This window comes from Channa argus, chromosome 2 (genome assembly GCF_033026475.1).
Source record: "Channa argus isolate prfri chromosome 2, Channa argus male v1.0, whole genome shotgun sequence".
NCBI lineage: Eukaryota > Metazoa > Chordata > Actinopteri > Anabantiformes > Channidae > Channa > Channa argus.
Genome location: NC_090198.1, coordinates 30,636,473 through 30,656,010, shown reverse-complemented (window position 1 = coordinate 30,656,010; position 19,538 = coordinate 30,636,473). Strand labels below are relative to the sequence as shown.

At 43.3% G+C, this 19,538-nt stretch overlaps 1 protein-coding gene across 11 annotated transcripts in view; it reads left to right on the top strand.

Annotated features, from left to right (window-relative positions):
* The window catches only part of LOC137107684 (serine/threonine-protein kinase BRSK2-like), a 109,731-nt gene extending 90,235 nt beyond the window's left edge, over positions 1-19,496 (top strand). For 4 of the 11 annotated variants that reach the window (XM_067491558.1, XM_067491594.1, XM_067491567.1 and 1 more), the window contains 8 exons: positions 3,093-3,153; positions 6,862-7,069; positions 7,573-7,621; positions 8,115-8,238; positions 9,224-9,404; positions 10,554-10,646; positions 13,477-13,524; positions 16,185-19,496. In XM_067491558.1, the coding sequence (XP_067347659.1) occupies positions 3,093-3,153; positions 6,862-7,069; positions 7,573-7,621; positions 8,115-8,238; positions 9,224-9,404; positions 10,554-10,646; positions 13,477-13,524; positions 16,185-16,408 (988 nt within the window). In that variant the 3' untranslated portion in view covers positions 16,409-19,496. Of the gene's footprint in view, positions 1-3,092; positions 3,154-6,411; positions 7,070-7,572; positions 7,622-8,114; positions 8,239-9,223; positions 9,405-10,553; positions 10,647-13,476; positions 13,525-16,184 lie in introns of all 11 variants that reach the window. The other 7 variants (XM_067491547.1, XM_067491529.1, XM_067491538.1 and 4 more) reach the window with 5 other exon arrangements.
* The last annotated feature ends 42 nt before the right edge of the window (positions 19,497-19,538 follow it).

Genomic DNA, 19,538 nt, shown 5'->3' with positions numbered 1-19,538 from the left:
CAAAAAATGGATCCAAAATGATTCATTTTCCTGAACATGACCTGAAACAGTTCTTACACAGTTGTGAGATTGAAAGTCTTGAACTGACACTGAGGACCTCCGATGATCTACAGACATGGTAAAAGACTGAGGCTACAGCCCTGATGGGACCAGCACGCGAGAGATGTTACTCCATCAGCCCCGGGCGGGAGGGGAGGGATTTTTTTAGGTCAACTTTTCTGCCTCCTTCCTTCCACCCATTTCTCTCCATTGTCAGTGTGTGTACAGTGTATGTTTGTGTGTGTTAGTGTTTGTTTGTGCGAGGGTGAGGGGGAATTTCACTGTCTCCAAACCAACCACCCCCCTCCCCAGTTTTGCTGACCTTGTACAGTTTGTCTATGGATTCACGGCCTGGATAGAGATTAGCATAAATTAATTGCCAGGACGGTGCAGATGGAGCACAAACAGGAGATGGAAATAAAGCTCGACTCCCGCTGAACAGCCCTTTATCTCCCTCATCATCTAATTGGGGAGATCCATAAAAACTAAGCTTGTTGTCTTCCCCTCTGATGCTCCTGCTCTAACACACATCAGCAGCCATAAACCCTGAATTAATTTTCAGATTTCAAAGTGTAGCCAGCACCAGCTTCCTGATGGGGGACTGGATGGGTGTCACAGTTAATGAGCTGCATGTTAATCGAGCGCTCGCCTCTGAAGCGGCTCCTCGCCGTCATTAATTCAGCCTGATGTGTGGCGGCAGACACTCAGCGTGTCTTCAGTTAGTTAACACACAGGTCTCCACCGCAGCAGCTCGCCTTAAGATTCAGAGGACACATGGGACAGACATTAAACCTGCTCCTTTTCAAATGCAGTCCAGCATTTTGCAGTTTATGTCTCAAATGAGTCCAAAGAGGTTTAATTTGTGAAGGCAGGGACATTTACTCTAAAGGGATTTTAGGATGAGAAGTTAGGATATGGAAAATGAATAACTGCTGATCAGTTTGAATCTTTGGATACAACACGAATAAATGTGTAACTAGTGATGTTCAGGGGACAAAGGTTGGACACCTCTGGTCTATGCAGGATGTTGGCCTCTACGTGGCTGAAAGGTCAGAAGGAAAATCAAATCACATTTGCCCATTTGGCTTCACACACACACACACACGCAAGATGCAAAATTCATTATCATTGGTTCAAATTTTTTCTCTTCGTGAGCTTCTCCATTTTTCATCTACGTATCATTAACTTTTCATAGCTCTCTTCTTCTCCTTTCTCTTTTGTCCAAATGGCGTTGACACACACACACACACACACACACACACACACCTTTTACCAAAAACCACACAGGCTTGTTGACATCTTTAGGATTTAATTGCCCATAGACAATTTGGCTTTGTGGGAGGTGAAAAATTAAAGCAGTAAATCATATTTAAATATGACTGAACACACACACACACACACACACACACAAAGAAGAGATGACACCACTGAGACTAAATTAGATTTTGTGATGGCGTGACATTGTCAGCCAAGTGCTAATGTTTTGTTAAAGTTTCGTTTTCTTCGTTTTATCGATGTTGTTGTTGTTCTTTTTTTTTTTTTTTTTTTGGCATCAGTGAGTCTTTATAAAATGGAAACTCCTCAATGGAACATCTGGTTTCTACATAACACAATGTAACATCTGTCACTGTCAAACCATAGTTTAATGATGTAGTGAATCTGTTTATTAATTATTATTTTTAACTAAGCTGGCTCGCTAGAATCTAAACAAGTTGCCTAAAGTTCGGGGCCGTTTCATATATTCATATTCTTCACTTCAACGTGCTCCAGATATTTTGAGGTCCGAAATGCAGGCAGGTCAGTTTAGCACCTGTAAAACTTGCACATTGTGGTTTGACATTGTGTTGCTGAAATACACAAAGATGTTGTTTGGACGGCAGCGGATGTTGATGTCTCTCAGCATTAATGGAGCCTTCACAGATATTAAGTTACTCAGGTTGTGAAGAGTCTTGTTTACATGTGTGTTTTACTTTGCATGGTGGAGCTTTACCACGTGTTCACTTAAGGTGTTTTGTGAACCCATGGAGCAATTTCTACTAAAGATTCACATCTGTTTAAATGATGTGACCTGATGAAAGACATCAAACTGTAACCAGAAGCTTCCAGGACGCTGAGACACTGTGTACAATTTAAGCAAAAACACAATTATAATAAAAAATTGTGTTCAGAGCTTAATGCTAAATGCACATGAGAGTGATGGAGGGTGGAGCTGTGGAATAAGTGCAGATGGTTAAATTATGCATAGGACAAACTGCAAACACACGAAATGCTAAAATTATAACATGCAGCACTGTGCTGCCAGGCATCGTGATGTTCAGGTTTTTTCAAGTTGGTCTTAATAAATTATTGAGGACAGTATGTCTTGGTCACTATAACTGCTTCACCGTAGGACACAGGGACAGCACAATTAGACTCTTATGTAACGTCAGCTGTAGCACTAATTACAATCGAGGCATTATTTTTTTAATAATTTGCTGTACGAGCTGGTGTGGGAGCATGGAGTCGTGAGCTGACAGTAATTTTTCTGTTTGATGGAAGAAAATGGGAACTTGGCAACTTCAGGAAGCAGAATTAATTAGTCAAAGTTTGGTGCGTTGAAACGTTTTTTTTCTTCCATGATCCACCAAAAATGATAAACCAGGACATTCTCACAAACAAAGCTTGTGAGAAGGAGCTGGGCAACCTGAGGCCATAATACTGTAATAATCCGAAATAAAAACGGTGATAAATGTTCATATGGCACTAAGGCAACATGTTTTAGCAGCTAAGCAAGAACAGACGACGTATGATTCAGGAATAAAAGGGACAAACAGCAGAGAGTGAAGTTCTGTTGACGTGCAGAAATATAAAACTGTTTTCCGCTGGTGATCTGTCCTCATTTGAGCTGAGATCAAATCTCTGCTCATTAAAACTGATCTACTGAGGAGTTTAGGACATTTTGTAGCTACATATTTTGTGTGTGTGTGTGTGTTTGTAAAGCAGTTTGTTGTGCTGTGTGTCATCCACCGTGCTGAGTTTCCACACACTGATCTTACTTTGTGTGTTTTGTGCAGATCACGGTCGATCAGCGGAGCCTCCTCCGGTCTGTCCACCAGTCCCCTCAGCAGTCCCCGGGTAAGTGTCCGACCTCACCACGCACTGAGCAACATCCCATAATGCCCATAAATCCCATAAAACCGGCTGCCGCTGCCGGTTTTGTTGTTGCACTGACACACAGAAATATCCATTTACTTCAGCCTGTCATCAGCAGCTCATACACACCTCTGTGCACTTCATCGTGAGCCTGTCTGACGTACAGGACGAGCCTGAAGTCGAGTCTGAGCTGAGAGAACCAGCTGCACCCTGAGCTTTCAGTCAGGCCGTATTGCACGTCACACAGCTTTGGATGAAGTGGAACCGGATCCATCGGAGGCCAAACTCCAGATGGGATTCGGTGATTAATGTCCATTCAGAACATATTCTCATGCAGCTGCAGGATTAGCTAAAGAATCGATCCATCACTGTGTGAGAAAGAGCCTGAAAAGTGCTGCTGCACACGCGAAGCAGGAAGGTTAACTGTGCAAATCAAGCTGCAGCTCAATATGTAGTGTAAAGTCTTGCATTTTTAATCCAACCCTCAGCAAAGACACAGACTGTGTATCATCAAACATTTGCCTTCTTGCACAGGCAAACAGGAGCTTTCTTCACGAGGAATCGCTTTGCTTTATTGTTCAAGGCCCATTATATTCTGACATCCGAACACAAACTGGACGACGGGCAGATTTGAGTCTGTAGCTACTGTTTAAAAAGTGATGAATGACAATCATCAGGCCTCATGCAAAAACATTTTCCTACACTTCTTTAAGTCATTTTCTGAAGGGTTCCTTGTTCATATTCACCAAACCTGTGCTGTAAATCACGTGTTTCTGCCTGATGAAAATCGTATGCATTCGAGCAGGAGTACATTAGCATAAGCAAGTCCTTTATCATGCTATACAAGTTCGCTTCGTTTGTGGCGAGGTTGTCACTTTAAGTTCTGCTGGAAGCAAACTAATTATCCAGTCATATTAGGAAAGAAAATAGAGACAGTATTATGATTCCCATAGCTGTGACTCCACGGATCCCGAATCTGACAGGAATTAAGACCAAGCAGTTTGGCATCCAGTTAAATTCCAAAAATCACAATGCTAATACAAAGAGGCCTGTGACAGAAGGGGAGGAGAATGTTAAAACCTGTCTACAGGGGATCTTTATTATTCTGTTCACCTCTAATGTTTTTTCCCTCCATGAAATGATCATGTTGATCATGCTTCAGTAGGAGCAATCTGCCGGAAGCCCAGAAGGTGCGACTCATTGATGTGTTGTAATTAGGCAATTTAAATGATGTGTTAACAGGTGGAAGTCCCAGCTGTGGGTAATGGTTTGGCTCTTATTTGTTTTTAGTACTAGAAGAAGTTTAATTATCTCGTTAAAAGTCACCAAAATTACGCCAACAGCTTTTCTCTCATTGATAAATCCAAAGCACAGAATATGAAAAGTTTCCACGTCACACGCGGCACCAAGCCTGAGCTGGTGCACTACCCGAGAAACTGCTGAGAAAATCTTTCTGAACCTGGACAGTTAGGAGACTCTGTGGGGATTTAGAAGATCCCTTCAGAATGTTCGGAGCGTCGGCCAACGTCACCATAAGTTGATTTTCTGTGAATTATTCTCTGACTTGCATGTACAGCGAGCTGTGAAAGGCACAAGCTGCGGCTCACGTGCACAGTGGTTGGCTAATAACTAGTTGTGATGTCATGAATGCTGCAGCTACGTTTCTGCCACAGAGGCCCACATGTCAAAATGACAACATGACAATCAAGAGAATTTTCTAATCCAGTTTGCACCTTCTTATTTTAGTAGATGTCTGCAACTCCATATTCACTCAGGCAAAAATCCTCCAGCCATTGTTTTCTGTCTTATTGGACAATCACTGTCCTGCTTCTGACTCTGAATAATGTGCATCTCATCAGTGGTTCTTACATGAGGCCTGAACTGTGATTTGGTAAAGATGGTGACCGTGTGTTTTTGTGATTCCGATGTTTCTCCTGCACTGACACACACGTTTCCTTCTCATCGACATAACGTGGAGGAATCACTCTGCACATAGATAATGAGAACAGTCACTGAGGTGTTTTATCGGTGTTAATTCATTTCACAGCATTGTGCATCTGCACTGTGCATGCACTCTGGTGGAGGGTGAAGCTAAATCTTTAAAGCTGGTTTACTCATTGTTAATTAGGGATGCACCGACGTACATTCGGCCGACTGAAATGCTGACGTTACTCTGTGAGTCTGTTGATTAATGTGGATCAGTTGCTTCTGGTTTGTCTATATGATACAAAATGTCAGGAAATTAGTATAAGAGAGTCGAATTCACAAGAAAAACAATGACTGTTCTAGGCTGCTGAATATTATTTTAACAATCAATTGATCATTTAGTCAGTACAATGTCAGAAAATGTAACAACATTTTTCAACATTTACAGTTGCAGGTGACGTCTCTAAATGTTTTACTTTCTCTAACCAAAGCTCCAAACCCACAGTTAATTAGTTTACTGTTGTGGGAGAGATGAGAAAGCATCAAATCCTCATGCAACAGGTGAACGTTAAACCAAAATAATGACAATAGTATTGAGACAAAGGTTCTTTACTTGTTCTTCAATGTTATTACAGTTAGCAATTTATCATAAAAGTCAAGCCTGATGTAAACACATTTTTCATCCTGTTTGTGATCAACATACTGTAAATGCACCAGGAGTCAACTGTGGCAGCAGTGGCTAAATATTAAAGCCAATAATGTAAATATTCTTATAATCTGCATCTTTAGTCATTTGCTCAGGAACAGGATACTGTAAATAAGTAAAATTTATTTCTTTTGCACCTTTCAAAGTTCTTCACAAGACAAAAGGCATCAAACAATGCGAAGCGTTGGACACTGGAGAACCAACCTCCACTTAAATAATAGAACATATAAAGCAACAAATAAAATTAAAAAGACTGGCACATTTCACTGAGAGGAAGAGTTGATGTCACCTGCATAAAACAAGGTATTATTGAAGATATTAAAACAGTACAAAGGTTTTAGCTGTGAGCTCGGTGCATCCCTACTGTTAATGCTTCACGAAGCTTCACTGCTGCCTCCTGATTGGCTGATCACTTCGCTAATCGCATGTTATTTTTCTGTCTTTCTTGCACTCTCACCTCCTCCTGCCTGCTTCACCTCTCAACCCATCTGCTGCTTTTTTATTTCCTGGTGTGTTTTTATGGGAATGAACCTGTCCCTCCTGCTGTGACCTCGCTTTCTCATTGGCTGACTCTGCCGTCATGTCGAATGGTGCATGACCAATCGCAGCCCACTCGGCGGTTTTTCATCCCGCCCCAGTCCCCAGACCTGTGTCAGTCCCCAAACCGCAGCCCCATCCACTCCCCTGAGGTCCGTCTGAATGGGGTGGGGCCCCGCACGCCCAACTCCTTCCAGCCAAAGATGGGGTCTCCCCTCATGCACCCCCGCACACAGACCCTCCCCGCCAAGCCTAAAGTATCTGAGAAGCCTCTGCAGACCACCAGGTCCAACCCTCTCCCTAACACAGCCCAGAGCCCCACCACCCCAAAATCTGAGCCGAACACACCCAGCCAGGCTCTGGCTCCCTCTGTCCCCAACAGCCCGAGGGTGAGGCGCCACCCTCCCCTCACCGTCCCCCCAAAACTTTCCATTCCCCTGTCCCCTGTGCCTCCAATGTCGCCCCTCCGCCGCCACCACCTCCACCCTGACCACAACGGCAAATCTGTCCCCATCACACAGGTGACTCCCCACCCCTCCCCCAGAGGGAGCCCTCTCCCCACCCCCAAAGGCACCCCGGTGCACACGCCCAAGGACAGCCCGGCCGGCACGCCCAGCCCGACGCCACCGCCAAGCCCCTCCATTGGCGGGATGCCTTGGAGGACGCGCCTCAACTCCATCAAGAACAGTTTCCTGGGCTCACCGCGCTTCCACCGCAGGAAAATGCAAGGTTGGTGGGGAAGGGAGGGGCTTTTCAGATAAAATGAGACCTGTGTTTATGATTTATTCAGATCAGGTCTGTGTGATCTCAGTCTTATCTGTATGATAATCGACTCAGTGGAGAGTGTTTATGCATCACACCGCGTTGCTTTAGCTCGAGGGAATAGATACAAATCATCTCTTCCTAATGGCTGCATTTAACTCTGGTTCACCTGCTGCCAGCTTTATCATGGGAAACAGCAGCCTCTGGCCATGTCATTTACAGGATAACTATCTCACTACAGGAAGTGGAAAACTGACCTTTTTCACTTTGGTTCAGGCAGTTTTCACACAGCAACTGTACATTGACAGTGCATGAAAATGCCTCCAGACAAACTGAGCAGAGCAGTTATTTGTCACTGTCCAAATAGACTCATTTGCACTGATTGTTTTTACCACACTGAGTGGAAACACAAGACAAACTGAAGTCCTATAGAAGAAGCTGTGACCTTTGACCTCTGTTTGTATCCACAGTTCCCACCCAGGAAGACATGTCCAGTCTCACTCCGGACTCTTCTCCAGAGTGAGTAACACAGCCCGTGGACATATTACGAGAAAAGACAGGGGTCGACCCCCCCACTCTTTGTTTGGTCACCTTCAGTCTGTTTGTGGTTCTTTTTGATTTTGCTGTTTAATGTCATTTTTGCATCTTTTTGTCATTTAAGAAATAATCCATAAGTGTTTATTTGCAAAGCAAAATAACATGAAATTATAACTTGCATTATTGGAGCAGGGCAGGTGATTCTCAGCAGGAAGAGCCTTTACTCTCAAAGCTTTACAGATTCTCACGTAGATCAGTAAAAATGATTAACATCACACAATTTTTTACCCCAAGATGATATCTAATCTTCATCATTAGATCACATACTATTTACTCCTGCTCTGAAAAAAAGACCTTTTTCTGAGTTGTTGACAAAGATTCATCCTTTTTTTTCTGAGGTAAATAAAATAAGTTGCTGATGTTGTCTGCTCTGAGCCAGCTTCAGGTCTAATCTCAGTCCGTCTCCTTCTGTCAGACTGGCTAAAAAGTCGTGGTTCGGCAACTTCATCAACCTGGAGAAGGAGGAGCAGATCTTCATCGTGATCAGAGACAAACCTCTGAGCTCCATAAAGGCCGACATCGTTCACGCCTTCCTCTCCGTAAGTTTCTTCGTCTGTGTTCTCTGTGTTGTTTTGTCCTGGAGAAAGAAAAACTACATATAAGATCAGTGATGGACAGTAACAGAGTATAAGTATTTTGTACATTTTTTGCGTATCTGAACTTTACGTAAGCAGACTTTTACTTTACTACATCTAAGAGCAAATATCTACACTGTTCTCTTTACTCCACTACATTTCTAATCAAAGTTGTTACATTAATTTACACATTTCATAATAAATCACTTGTCTTTATATAAACATCACCACCGAGACAAGAATCTCTTCACTTAACCAGTGTCAGACATAGTGTCAGTTCTTTCACATATTGGGTTAGGGGTTAGTACTCAGTGTGGGCCGGTGTGCAGTAAATGTATTCTTTGGCATGTTGTGCTGAGTTTAGCCTGTATTCACTGTGCAGGAGTGAAACCCCCCGGACTAATGCTGTGTTTTTAGACATTAAGCTGATGAATTGGTGCTAAAATGACAGAGCGGTACCTGCTGATTGAGACATTAATGATTGATGGACTGTGGCCCCTTAATTCTGGGCGTCCTCCCCTCACGTCCAGCTCTCTGGACATTTTCTCCGTTGTTGTATAAGTATTTTATTCTTGAAATGACAGAGCCGTTAGTGAGACTGTCACTGTGTGATGGTCCAACATGAGACGCTTCTCAACAGAAAGAAGGTAATGTCCCCCTCCCAACCACCGCCCCCCTAACTTAACTTAAGTACAGTTTTTGAGTACTTCATCCACCACTGCCTATTATATGAAGTGGAAACAACAAATATAATGTGAAGACAGCAGGAAATGAGTGATCGTGATGTGGTTACTCTGCTGTAACCAGAACAAATCACCGCCTCTCTAGACGCAACTGTCATTCAAACACTTGCTGCTTGAGCAATAGAGAATTTCCAATAATCCTCAAAAGACTCTTTTTTCTTTTCACTTATAAAACCATCTAACCACCATTTGTCTGTCTACCTCAGATCCCCAGTCTGAGCCACAGCGTCATCTCTCAGACCAGCTTCCGAGCCGAGTACAAGTCCACGGCCGGCCCGACAGTTTTCCAGAAGCCGGTGAAGTTCCAGGTGGACATCACCTACACCGAGAGCACCGGCGCCACCAAGGAAAACGGCATCTACTCCGTCACATTCACGCTGCTCTCAGGTAAACACTGTTCATACATGTTTAGCTTACATATTACATCTTCTACTGACTAACAGAAAGTGTGACAATTTTCATCTTACAGATTTAAAATGCATTATAATATACACTTGTGTCAGTCTAACCAAACAGTCCTGCAGTAAATCCTCCTTCATGAAGGTCATAATGTTCAGTTCCAACAGTTTCAGGGAAAATGGGATTAACTCTCTGATCATTTTGGAGGCTGCAGAACTGTTGGATTTGACTTAGTTTTAGCCCAGCTTGCCCTAAGTGGAGACAGCGGTTTGACAGGAAAAGTCTTTATTCACATTCGCTACTTGCAGATGCTCAGAAGTAATTGGGTTGTTCCATATGGCGATGTGCTGAGCCCAGTGGCCTCACTGACTGTACCAAAACCAAATGTCGGGTGGATGGTTTGTTAGATCAGTAGTAAAACGTTCCTCAAATCACCAAATGAACTTCTGATCAGGGAGGCACCTTTGTGATGCTGCAAAACTCCAAAAGTGGGAGTAAATTCCTGCAGCCAGTCTGAGACAATAAGACAGAAGGAGATTTAAGTGTTTCCAGTCTTTGTGCTGAGCTAAGCTAAAACTCTCCTGGGGCTATTTTAGAATTTAAGAGACAAGTGTGAGAGGCAGAGTCGGATCGATGAATCCAGAAAATCCAGGAGGTTAACAAAAAATAAACATTAAGGAAATGAGCTCAAATTCTGCGTAAACAACCTTTACTTTTAGTAGATTTTGCTGATTGAAATTAAATACTTTTACTTCAGTAACTTTTTTAGTGCAGTCCCATTAGTGTTTTACAGTGCGGTATTTGTACTAAGTGAATACTTCTCTGGGCAAGAAAGAATAAGCTGTTAGACCCCTAACAGCCCATCCCCTCCCCAGCTGTGCAGTGCCCAGCAGAAATTGGGGAGGGGTGCGTCAGGAAGGGCATCCGGCGTAAAAACTGTGCCAAATCAACATGGGAACAATGATCCGCTGTGGCGACACTGAACTCATGGGTTAAACTGAAAGGACAAATAAATAAATTCTTCCGTTACCAGGCACAAGTACATTTACACATTTTTTTTTACCTAATTAGGTTTTTGAATGTGAACTTGTAGAGATAATTTTACATGTTGTTGCTCGTCTGCTGTCGTCTCATCAGGTCCCAGCCGACGTTTCAAGCGCGTGGTGGAGACCATCCAGGCTCAGCTGCTCAGCTCCAATGACCAGCCCGGCATCCAGCCCCAGATATCTGGTAAGTGTAGCTGCTGGCCACCTGTCCCCTCCCTCCCCCACCTCCCCCACCCCAACCTTCTACCACTTTCTCCTCCTTCTCTTCCCCCCCCCCGGCGTCCTGGCACTTCTCACGGCACAGCCACACCCGCAGCCCACCTCGGCTCAGCTCGGCCCACTGCTTTTAGCACACGGCATCTCCACGTGCATGTTCCTGCCACATACTGCACCATGGCGTGCGCGCGCACACACACACACACACACACACACACACAGTACATGATAACATTTAATGGGCTCTCAGGGCAACTTAGCGCTGCTTAGGAGCTGCACATCAAACTAAAGACGACGGCTCAGGCTCAGCTAGTGTTTTCACAGCTGGACACATGTGGATCAGCTGATTCATTAGTGCACACAATGCTTTTGTCTAAGAGAGCGAGAAAGGATTCAGAATAACACTGGAATTTTTCGTTTCTGTTAAATGAGCTAAAACATTCAAATCCCGCTCAGAAAGAATCCCACCAACGCGTTGAGATCTCTATTGTGATGGGATATTTGAAACTGCCTATAGATCCATTTAAAAATATGGAAGAAAAGAAAGTGACTGTTCTCCAGCTGTCCTTGTTAGTTTTGTTTGTTAGTGTGGCAACAAAATGTTCCTCTTGTTGTTTCTGTGGTTCTTAGCTTGATAATGGTCCCCTCTGGTGGTGAAGACCAGTACCTACACAGTGGAACAGGAACTGTACATTGTGTTCCCTGTTTCTTACAGTAACTATTGTTTCAGGTGAAACACAAGTGCAGCTATAGATGTTGTGACGTACATTTGGACACTTTATAAAAAACTGAGTTTGTTAAAAAATCCCAAACCGACGTTCAGTCGACTCCTTATCTCTGATCTCTCAGAGAGACAGTGGTTGGAAAACAGTGTGCACAGCAGCAAATCCTGATTTTGTCCCATTCTCTTTAAGATAGAAAACATCTGGCAGTGATGCTCCTCTAACTAGCTTGTTGGTTATTAGTAAGATACGGCCAAACTTTACTTTACTTTACAATCTGGCAAAATGAATTCAGTCTTATCAGTAGCAGGACTGTTGTTTTTAATGATGCTCTCAGTTCCAGCTTTTCAGTGTTTTCTGGCAGGTGGACGAATTCAAACCCAAACCTCTGCCATAAACAGCAACACATGGAAACTTAATAACGAGGCAGGAGGGCACTACTCAAAGCAGACTTCACCACATCTGTTTTGTAAACCACTGTCCTGTTGGAAGAATCTCCCACGTTCAGCTAAATGCAGCTTTCACTTTAACACAATGCACCAGTAGCCTCAGTCTGGCCAGTCACTGCCACAGATGGGAACTGTTATCAGGCACTGTATGCACAACCTCAGTAAAACCTTGACTGTGTACATGTGCCAAAAACCCACATCTCTACCCTCTATCGCATATCTCTGTCTTCCTCTGGCCTGCCTCTCCATGCCACCCTGCTTCTCGTCATCCACAGCTTTCCTCTACCCCCACATGGTTGGACGGAGTAACCGCATGCTGAACAAAAAGTCAAAAGTGTGCATATGTCCTGTTTGACAAACCGGCCTCTGGGCTCGGTTCAGATTCAAACTGTGTGCGCTGATGGTTCTGGGTGAGCTGCCATTCGCACACACTTGTTTTTGCCACTAATGAAATGAAAGCATGCTCTGTAATGTATGTCACTGTGAGAAAGTCAGGAGTGAGCAAACAAACACGAGTGTTTGCTGATCTGTGGATTCAATCTGCATGTTTGAAGACTTACCAAACCCCAAAACAGCCCTGCAGATATGAACCTGATGACTTGTGTATGTTTTTAACAGTTGGACATGTTGTACATGGTGGCAGAGGTTTTTTAAAGAAAAACCTCTGCCACAGTGAATGTTCAGCCTGTTGCCCAGAGTCTCCAGGGGTAAAGAACATTAGCTAGAGACTAAATAAAAAGCTGGGTCCAGGAACAGGACATTTCCTTTTACTTCAAATCTCTGTAGCAGGTATCAGCACAGGCCTTGTTCGGTGCACCGTAGTTCCTAGGACTAGAATAAGCACAACTTTGTAGTGCAGAGGTTCTTCTGTAAAATATAATTATTAATTCAGTAAATTTTTGCAAAAGCATTTATCAAGTAGCTACAATTGCTGCCCCATACCAGCACCGCTGATCAAGACCATACACTGATACTGGCATCAAGCGAGATCAAGTGATGTTATCGTGATTCTCAGGTTTGGGATTTCATCATTCATTTGGTTTTGTGCTGAAACCAGCCTCAATGTATTAAACAAAGCAACAAATTTCCTGCCCACATATGCACTTGCACTAAAGGATGAACTGATTAGATTTCGGTGGTTAAAGGTCAAAGTTGCTGTGACCTTGATCTGTCTCTTTCTCATTAATGCAATAGCAGGTGGCATAACATCCAGCGCACACATCCACTCATACATTTGTCCACTCACGGATGAACTGATTAGAATGAGTCTGGACAGACATGCAAACTGCAGCTGGACTGGTTGGTGGTGGTGTACACATCGTTGGAGGTCAGTGACACTTTAGAAGATCCAGATTCACAACATACTGCGTAAAATTAAAGCTACATGTCGGTAATGGCAGCACGACCAGCTCAGCCACTTTCACAAACTCTTCATCCTCCGTGAAAAACTACAGCACAACACATAACTACTGCATGTAACTGAACTCTGGAAAAAAGAGCTGAACATTCACGTGTCTGTATTTCTGCTTTAAGTTTATTAGCCAGTGTGATGCAGCCATGTTTGTTGTATGAAGCGTTGGGCCTCAGTGAGCGGCTTGGTGTTTCTGATACTGTCCTCTGCTCTCAGATGGCTCTCAGCGCTCTGCCTCTTTGCCCAGTAAATCCTCCAAACGTGGTAAGATCTAGAGCGGCCGGGAGCTCCCGGCAAAAACACCTTTAACACACACTGGCAACGTTCTGGAGGCTGTAACCAACACAACCTGTTTGCACTAACACTAACTGTGTGTGTGTGTGTGTGTGTGTGTGTGTGTGTGTGTGTGTGTGTGCGCGCGCAAGTGAGTGAGTCAGTTTGAGCTGCAAAAAAATATATATATCATTACAAGTCATTTAGAAAATAGAATCGTCATTTGTTTTTCAAATTACAACAAAACCAAGTTTTAATTTTTGGACGTTTTCACTTGAAATAAACTCCTTAGTAAAACTTTGGTTCACCCTCTGGAGAGACTGAATATTTTATGCAGATTTCGTAACAACTAGGACAGTAGTGGAGAGATTCTGACTGCAGCACCAATTAGTAGATTAAAGTACTTTTCAATGCACACATGACACATTTCAGCTTCTAAAATTTGTTTCATTTTGTATTTTCTGAATATCTTGGTGTTGGTTGGACCAAGCAGGAACATGTCAACTGTGGCTCTTTGTTTTTGTTTTTTAGACTAAACCCTTAATTGATCTGTCAATTTCATCAATTCAGTTTTGATGAAATACAATTTTACTCTCCATGAAAGAATTTTTTTGTGACGAATAGTTTGCATTTAGTTTGTTCAACAGTAAGAGAAATATAACACTGAAAATAAAACACATCAGTATGAAGGTTCACTTTCATACACACACATAAAGATCTGGTACCACTTTATTCTATGTGTCCTGTATTATCCAGATATTTTCGTTGAAACTTCCCAGAATAGCTGCTGACAGTTCAAGTCTGAATTACTGCACTAATTAATTATCGGCTTATTGTTTATTATCATGCAGGACTGGCAGTAATTCATAAACACACATCAGTATTCAGACATTCTTGATCTGATACTTACAGTATTTTATTATTACGGCAGAGACTAGTTCCCAGTTCCGGTTTGTGGAAATGCATTTGTAAATCAGAGCCTGTGAACGTTTCCAGCATGAAAATTGTTTTAGTTGTTAAAATACTAAAAAGTGAGAGAAAAGTTTCCAGAAAATTCTCTGGAAAATGTGGGACCTGTAAAACGGAGAATTTAATACAAATCCTAACTCCAGGTCTTTTAACTAGTTTCCATCGTAAAAATTGGATTTTTTTTCCAAACTACTTGTTTTCCAATTTAATGTTCTATAAGCACAATGAACAGCAGCCTCATGATTGAGACTCTGCACTGAGCATGTAGTTACTTTGTAAAGATGCAGACTAATGACAACGTTATTAATCAGTAATCAGTCTTTTCTGTAACAACCAACATGCTTTTGTTTTTCTTGAAGCTCAATAATCCCAAATGACTTGATAAGAATAATATATTTTTCACCGTGTGAGTGAGTGTGTGTGGCTTTTTGCATGGTGATGCTTGATACTGGGCTGCTCCCTGTTCCTCAGAAACTCTCCAGAATAACTTAAATAACTGGAACAAAAAGATCACAAATGCACATCTGCCTGTGTTGGTGAAGAAGAGTAATGGTAAGTTAGAGCAGCCTTCACGCTGACGGGCACAGAGCACGGTTTGAAGACTAACCTTGGCAATAAGTGTGTTAATGTGTGGACTGTGCTGTATCCTTGCATGTTTTTATACGCTCACCAAAAAGCCTTTGTCCTAACGGACGGATGTTGATGTGGTGCAGAGTTACAGCAGCTCTGGAAGACGTTCAGGAGCAAACAGATGAGTCAAACTCCAAAAAAACCTCAGTAAGAAGAGAGTAAAAAAACAACATCTGCAGGACTGAAAGCAAACTTTACAAATTCACTAGGCCATCAGCTTGAGGTGATAGGGAGAGAAGGTTCTACTAATAGAAATGCAGTAATGAGGCAATACCTTGGATATACAATATGTAAATGTACCTGGAAACACGTGATAATTCCTGTGTGATAAAACCAAGCTGAAACACGCAGACACACTCACCTCAGCTGATACGAAAAGTGTTTCATTTTGTTGGACTTCATCTCTGTGACTGGCCATGGAAAAGCTTGACATCAGGTGATTAGTGTTTGCGTCCACGTTTCCCTTTGTCACAATCACAGACTCACGGCTGTGAAGGAGAAGTTTCATGGTTATTGCAGCGAAATTACAGCTGTGTTTCTGGGTAACACGTAATGAAATAGTATCAATTATTAATATGAAGGTATTGCCTGGTTATTACTTATGTATTTTTACCTTAACATAGAACCCAGTTTTACTGTGAGGAGCCAGCAAATACAGGTCGAGCGCTTTCTGGAGCCAGTTCCAGGTGTAAACAAATACAAATTATTTTCAGAATGTTAATCTCTTAATTTGTCTGGTTTGTGGCCGTGCTGTCAGCACATATGCGACGAGTCTGTGACGTCTTCCAGGGCTCTGTCAGCCTCCACCCGGCGGGAGAAACCGAGACTCTGAAGCCAAACGCTAAATTCTCTGCTGTCTGATGGCATCTCGGCTGTTTCGGCTCCTCGTGCTGCCACCTCACCTAAATCTGTCCGAAGAGTCTCCTTTCCTCCGGCTCCACTCCCCCTCTCACCCCTCCATCACCTCCTCCTCGTCTCCTCACGTTAACCTCATTGCTCATCTGTTATTTGTTCTCTCTCTCTGTTTTTTTCTTTTCTTCCCATCTGTGTAGGCAGCCCGTTGAGTAACTTCTTTGACGTAATTAAACAGCTTTTTTCAGACGAGAAGAACGTCCAAGCGTCCCACTCCCCCGGCGCCCCCGTCACGCCTAGCTCCCCCGCCAAGCATGCCCCCACCAGCAAGCCCAACCAGCCCCTGCCCAATGACTCTAAATGTCCCTCCAGCAAAGACAAAACAAAGATGGCTGCCAGCAACAGGACGCAGGAACAACCTTAAGGAGCGCTAGCTGTGCAAGAGTAGACGAGAAGCAGTTTCAGGTCGTAAGACATGAGGACAGAGGAGAGCTGCTAACGTTGCCCTTTAGTTAGGAGTGGAAACACAATCCAGTCGACTTTTTGCCAAAACGTTTTGTACTGTACAATGAGAATGGCTATTTCACTTTAGAAGGTTGCTCAGTATTTTACAACAAGTAGCAAATGTAGCTTTGTCGTCCCTACCTTGTTCCCCTCTCTGTGTCCTCGGGGGTCTGTCGGTGGGTGTGTGTCCTCCTCACGTGTGTGATGGCTTGACTTGTCTCTGCCACCAGGGATCATCCATAATAGCTATTAACCTCGGCGGGTCTCGGAGACCGGCCGACAGCGGCCCACCACCACCAGGAGAGTCTAAAACTGAAGGAAAGACAGAGGACCCCTCGTCCTCCCCCCCTTCGAGTCCTTTTCTCTGCATTAGAACGGTCCACTTCTCCCCTACCACCAACCCCAACACAGAGACATCTCAGACACGTTGTAAGAAGAAAAAAAAGCCTTAAGACAGTGATGTTTGTCAATCTACACACACACACACACACACACACACACAAAAACACACACACACACGTCCCCCCTGTCCTGGTTTCTCCGTCTCTTACTTGTCCCACATGTACATAAACACACACGTGCTCCTCAACATGGCTTCTTGGCAGGATGTAATGACTTGCACACGCTGACGAACTGGATCAGGAGCAAAAAGATGGACAGACAAGGACGATTGCACTTCGTTTTAACGGTGATTTTGTTTGTGAGGATCTTCGAGCTCCGTTGGTGGCGTTTCTGTAAAGGGGGGGGGGTCCTCACAGTTCCAAGGTCGGCCATAACAGTATGATAAGTGGGAGGGGGTGGGGGGGTGATACTACATAAATGAATGATCTATTCTGTTGTACAGACTGAATAATGTTCCGTATGTAAAAAGCAGTGTTGTTGTGACATCATGTTTCTCACTTGTGTTGCCACTTTCTGTTCCGTGTCCCTGTTCAGGTCGGGTCACACCAGCTTTTCACAGCGCAGACGTTCTGCAGCAGAAACTCTTCATTTGTACAGAATCGATTTGGCTGTTTTTTCCTCCTCTTCAGTGGTTTGTGCCTCTGACCAATCACACGGCGTTTTTACTACAAAGCCGTCGTAGTGCGTTCGTTTTATTTGTTGTCCTCTGCTCCCCGGGACAGACAGCTGATGGTGTCAGACACCCCCCCCCCCCCCCCCCCCAAACTGAGTAATTTATTCATTTATTTACATAAGGAAAGCTTGAAGACTTCATCACTTTGTGAATGCGTATTTATATTTTAAAATTTTAAATGTATCAAGGGGCAGCTGTAGCTCAGTTGGTAAAGGCAGTCGTCCACGGACCACATGGTCCGTGGTTTGATCCCTGGTCCCGGCTATATGTCGGAAGTGTCTCTGGGCAAGACACTGAACCCCTAACAGCCCATTCCCCTCCCCAGCTGTGCAGTACTGGCCAGGTAGCCAGGTAGAAATGGGGGAGGGGGGCGTCAGGAAGAACCTCCGGCGTAAAAACTGTGCCAAATCAACATGTGGACAATGATCCGCTGTGACACTGAACTCATGGGATAAAAGGACAAAAAAATAAATAAATAAAATTTTAAAGTGTTAAAACACTTAACAGTTGATTAATAAATAAATGGCCTTATGCCTTTATGCGTGTTCAGGTTTTTTCTTCTTTGCTGAATTGTTCTGTCTCTTCGCCTCTTTATGTTCCTCACTCCTTTTTAAAGAAGTTAAATTTCCCTCACCATCCTCTGTACGGTACGATAGTGAGGGGTCGAGGTGGACTCCTTGTGGACGTCTGTGTCCACTTTCTTGTTTTTCTTCACTCCTACTTCTGTCTTGTTAAAAGACTGAAATGCCGCACAGCCCTGACCCTAAAACCCCAGAGACACGAACCTGTTCCTGTTTGGACACTGTCCTGTTTTTCCTTTATCTGTCCCTGCTGCAGAGCCTCAGACGAGCTTCTGGTGTGACCAGGCCTCAGGGACAAAATGGCTCTTTTTCCTTCTGTGCTTGTGACAAGTGAAGCACGTTTAGGCTCAGTTACACTGCGTCAGCGCATTTTTACCTTTTTATTCCGGTTCAGGTTCTTTTGAATTATCTGCAGGTTTCAGACACCATTGAACTGCTGTGTATATTTTTGTACTGTACCATGTTTTTGTTAACTTATTCTCCATTATTTATATGAAAGATGTAGAGAATGTTTAACGTCAAATTATTTAAGGACGTCTTTGTCATGTTTAAGTTATTTGCTCCTTAAGAAAACCTTGATGCGCGTGTGTGAACGTTCCCTCATTTTTTCATTTTTTTGGCTTTTTGATGAGAGAAACCTTGTGTGATATCTGTTTGGAAAATGATTTACCCTAATTTAAGAATGTAGACTTAGCCTCTTTGAGAGGAGCCGAGCATTTGTTGATATCGTGGGCCCATTCTTCCCCCTTGTGTGTGTGATGACTCCGATCTCACCAAACAGTCATTCTGTAAATAAGCCGAGTTAACTGACAAGCTTATTTAAAAAAAAAAAAACAAAAAAATAAAAATCAAGGGGATTCCTACTCTTAGCTTTGACCTTGTACGGTTGTTTGCATGTTCAGCATTCGTCTTTTCTTTGCATGTCGTTGTTGGAATTGTTCTCCTGTTCTCGTTTTCTCTCCACTCTCACGTATTTATGTTCTTTACGTGTTCTAATTTGCCTTTTGGTTATTTATTGAAGTTTTTTTTATTTTTTTTATAATATTTTATTTCCTTTTCCCCTCGTCCAATGCATCCTCCTTACCCATTCTCTCGAAGAGGGACCTCGCTGGCGATCGGGTCACTCATTCACACCAGCTGGGTGGGTGTTGGGTTATCAGAGAGAAAAATTAAAGCAATACCTTTTCATTGTTCGCTTTCCTCTTTTTCTACTGTGGGAATCCAGAGCACACCGAATGGACTCGGAGCACGGAGCGTTACTCCTGAGCAGGATAACCACTGGCAATGTTTTCCCTTGTGATGTTACTGTGAACAACTTCAATGCTAAAGGAAATAAATCTGTTGACTTTGGAGCTGCTGCGTGTGGCGCTTGTTTGTTGCACAGTTATTTCCCA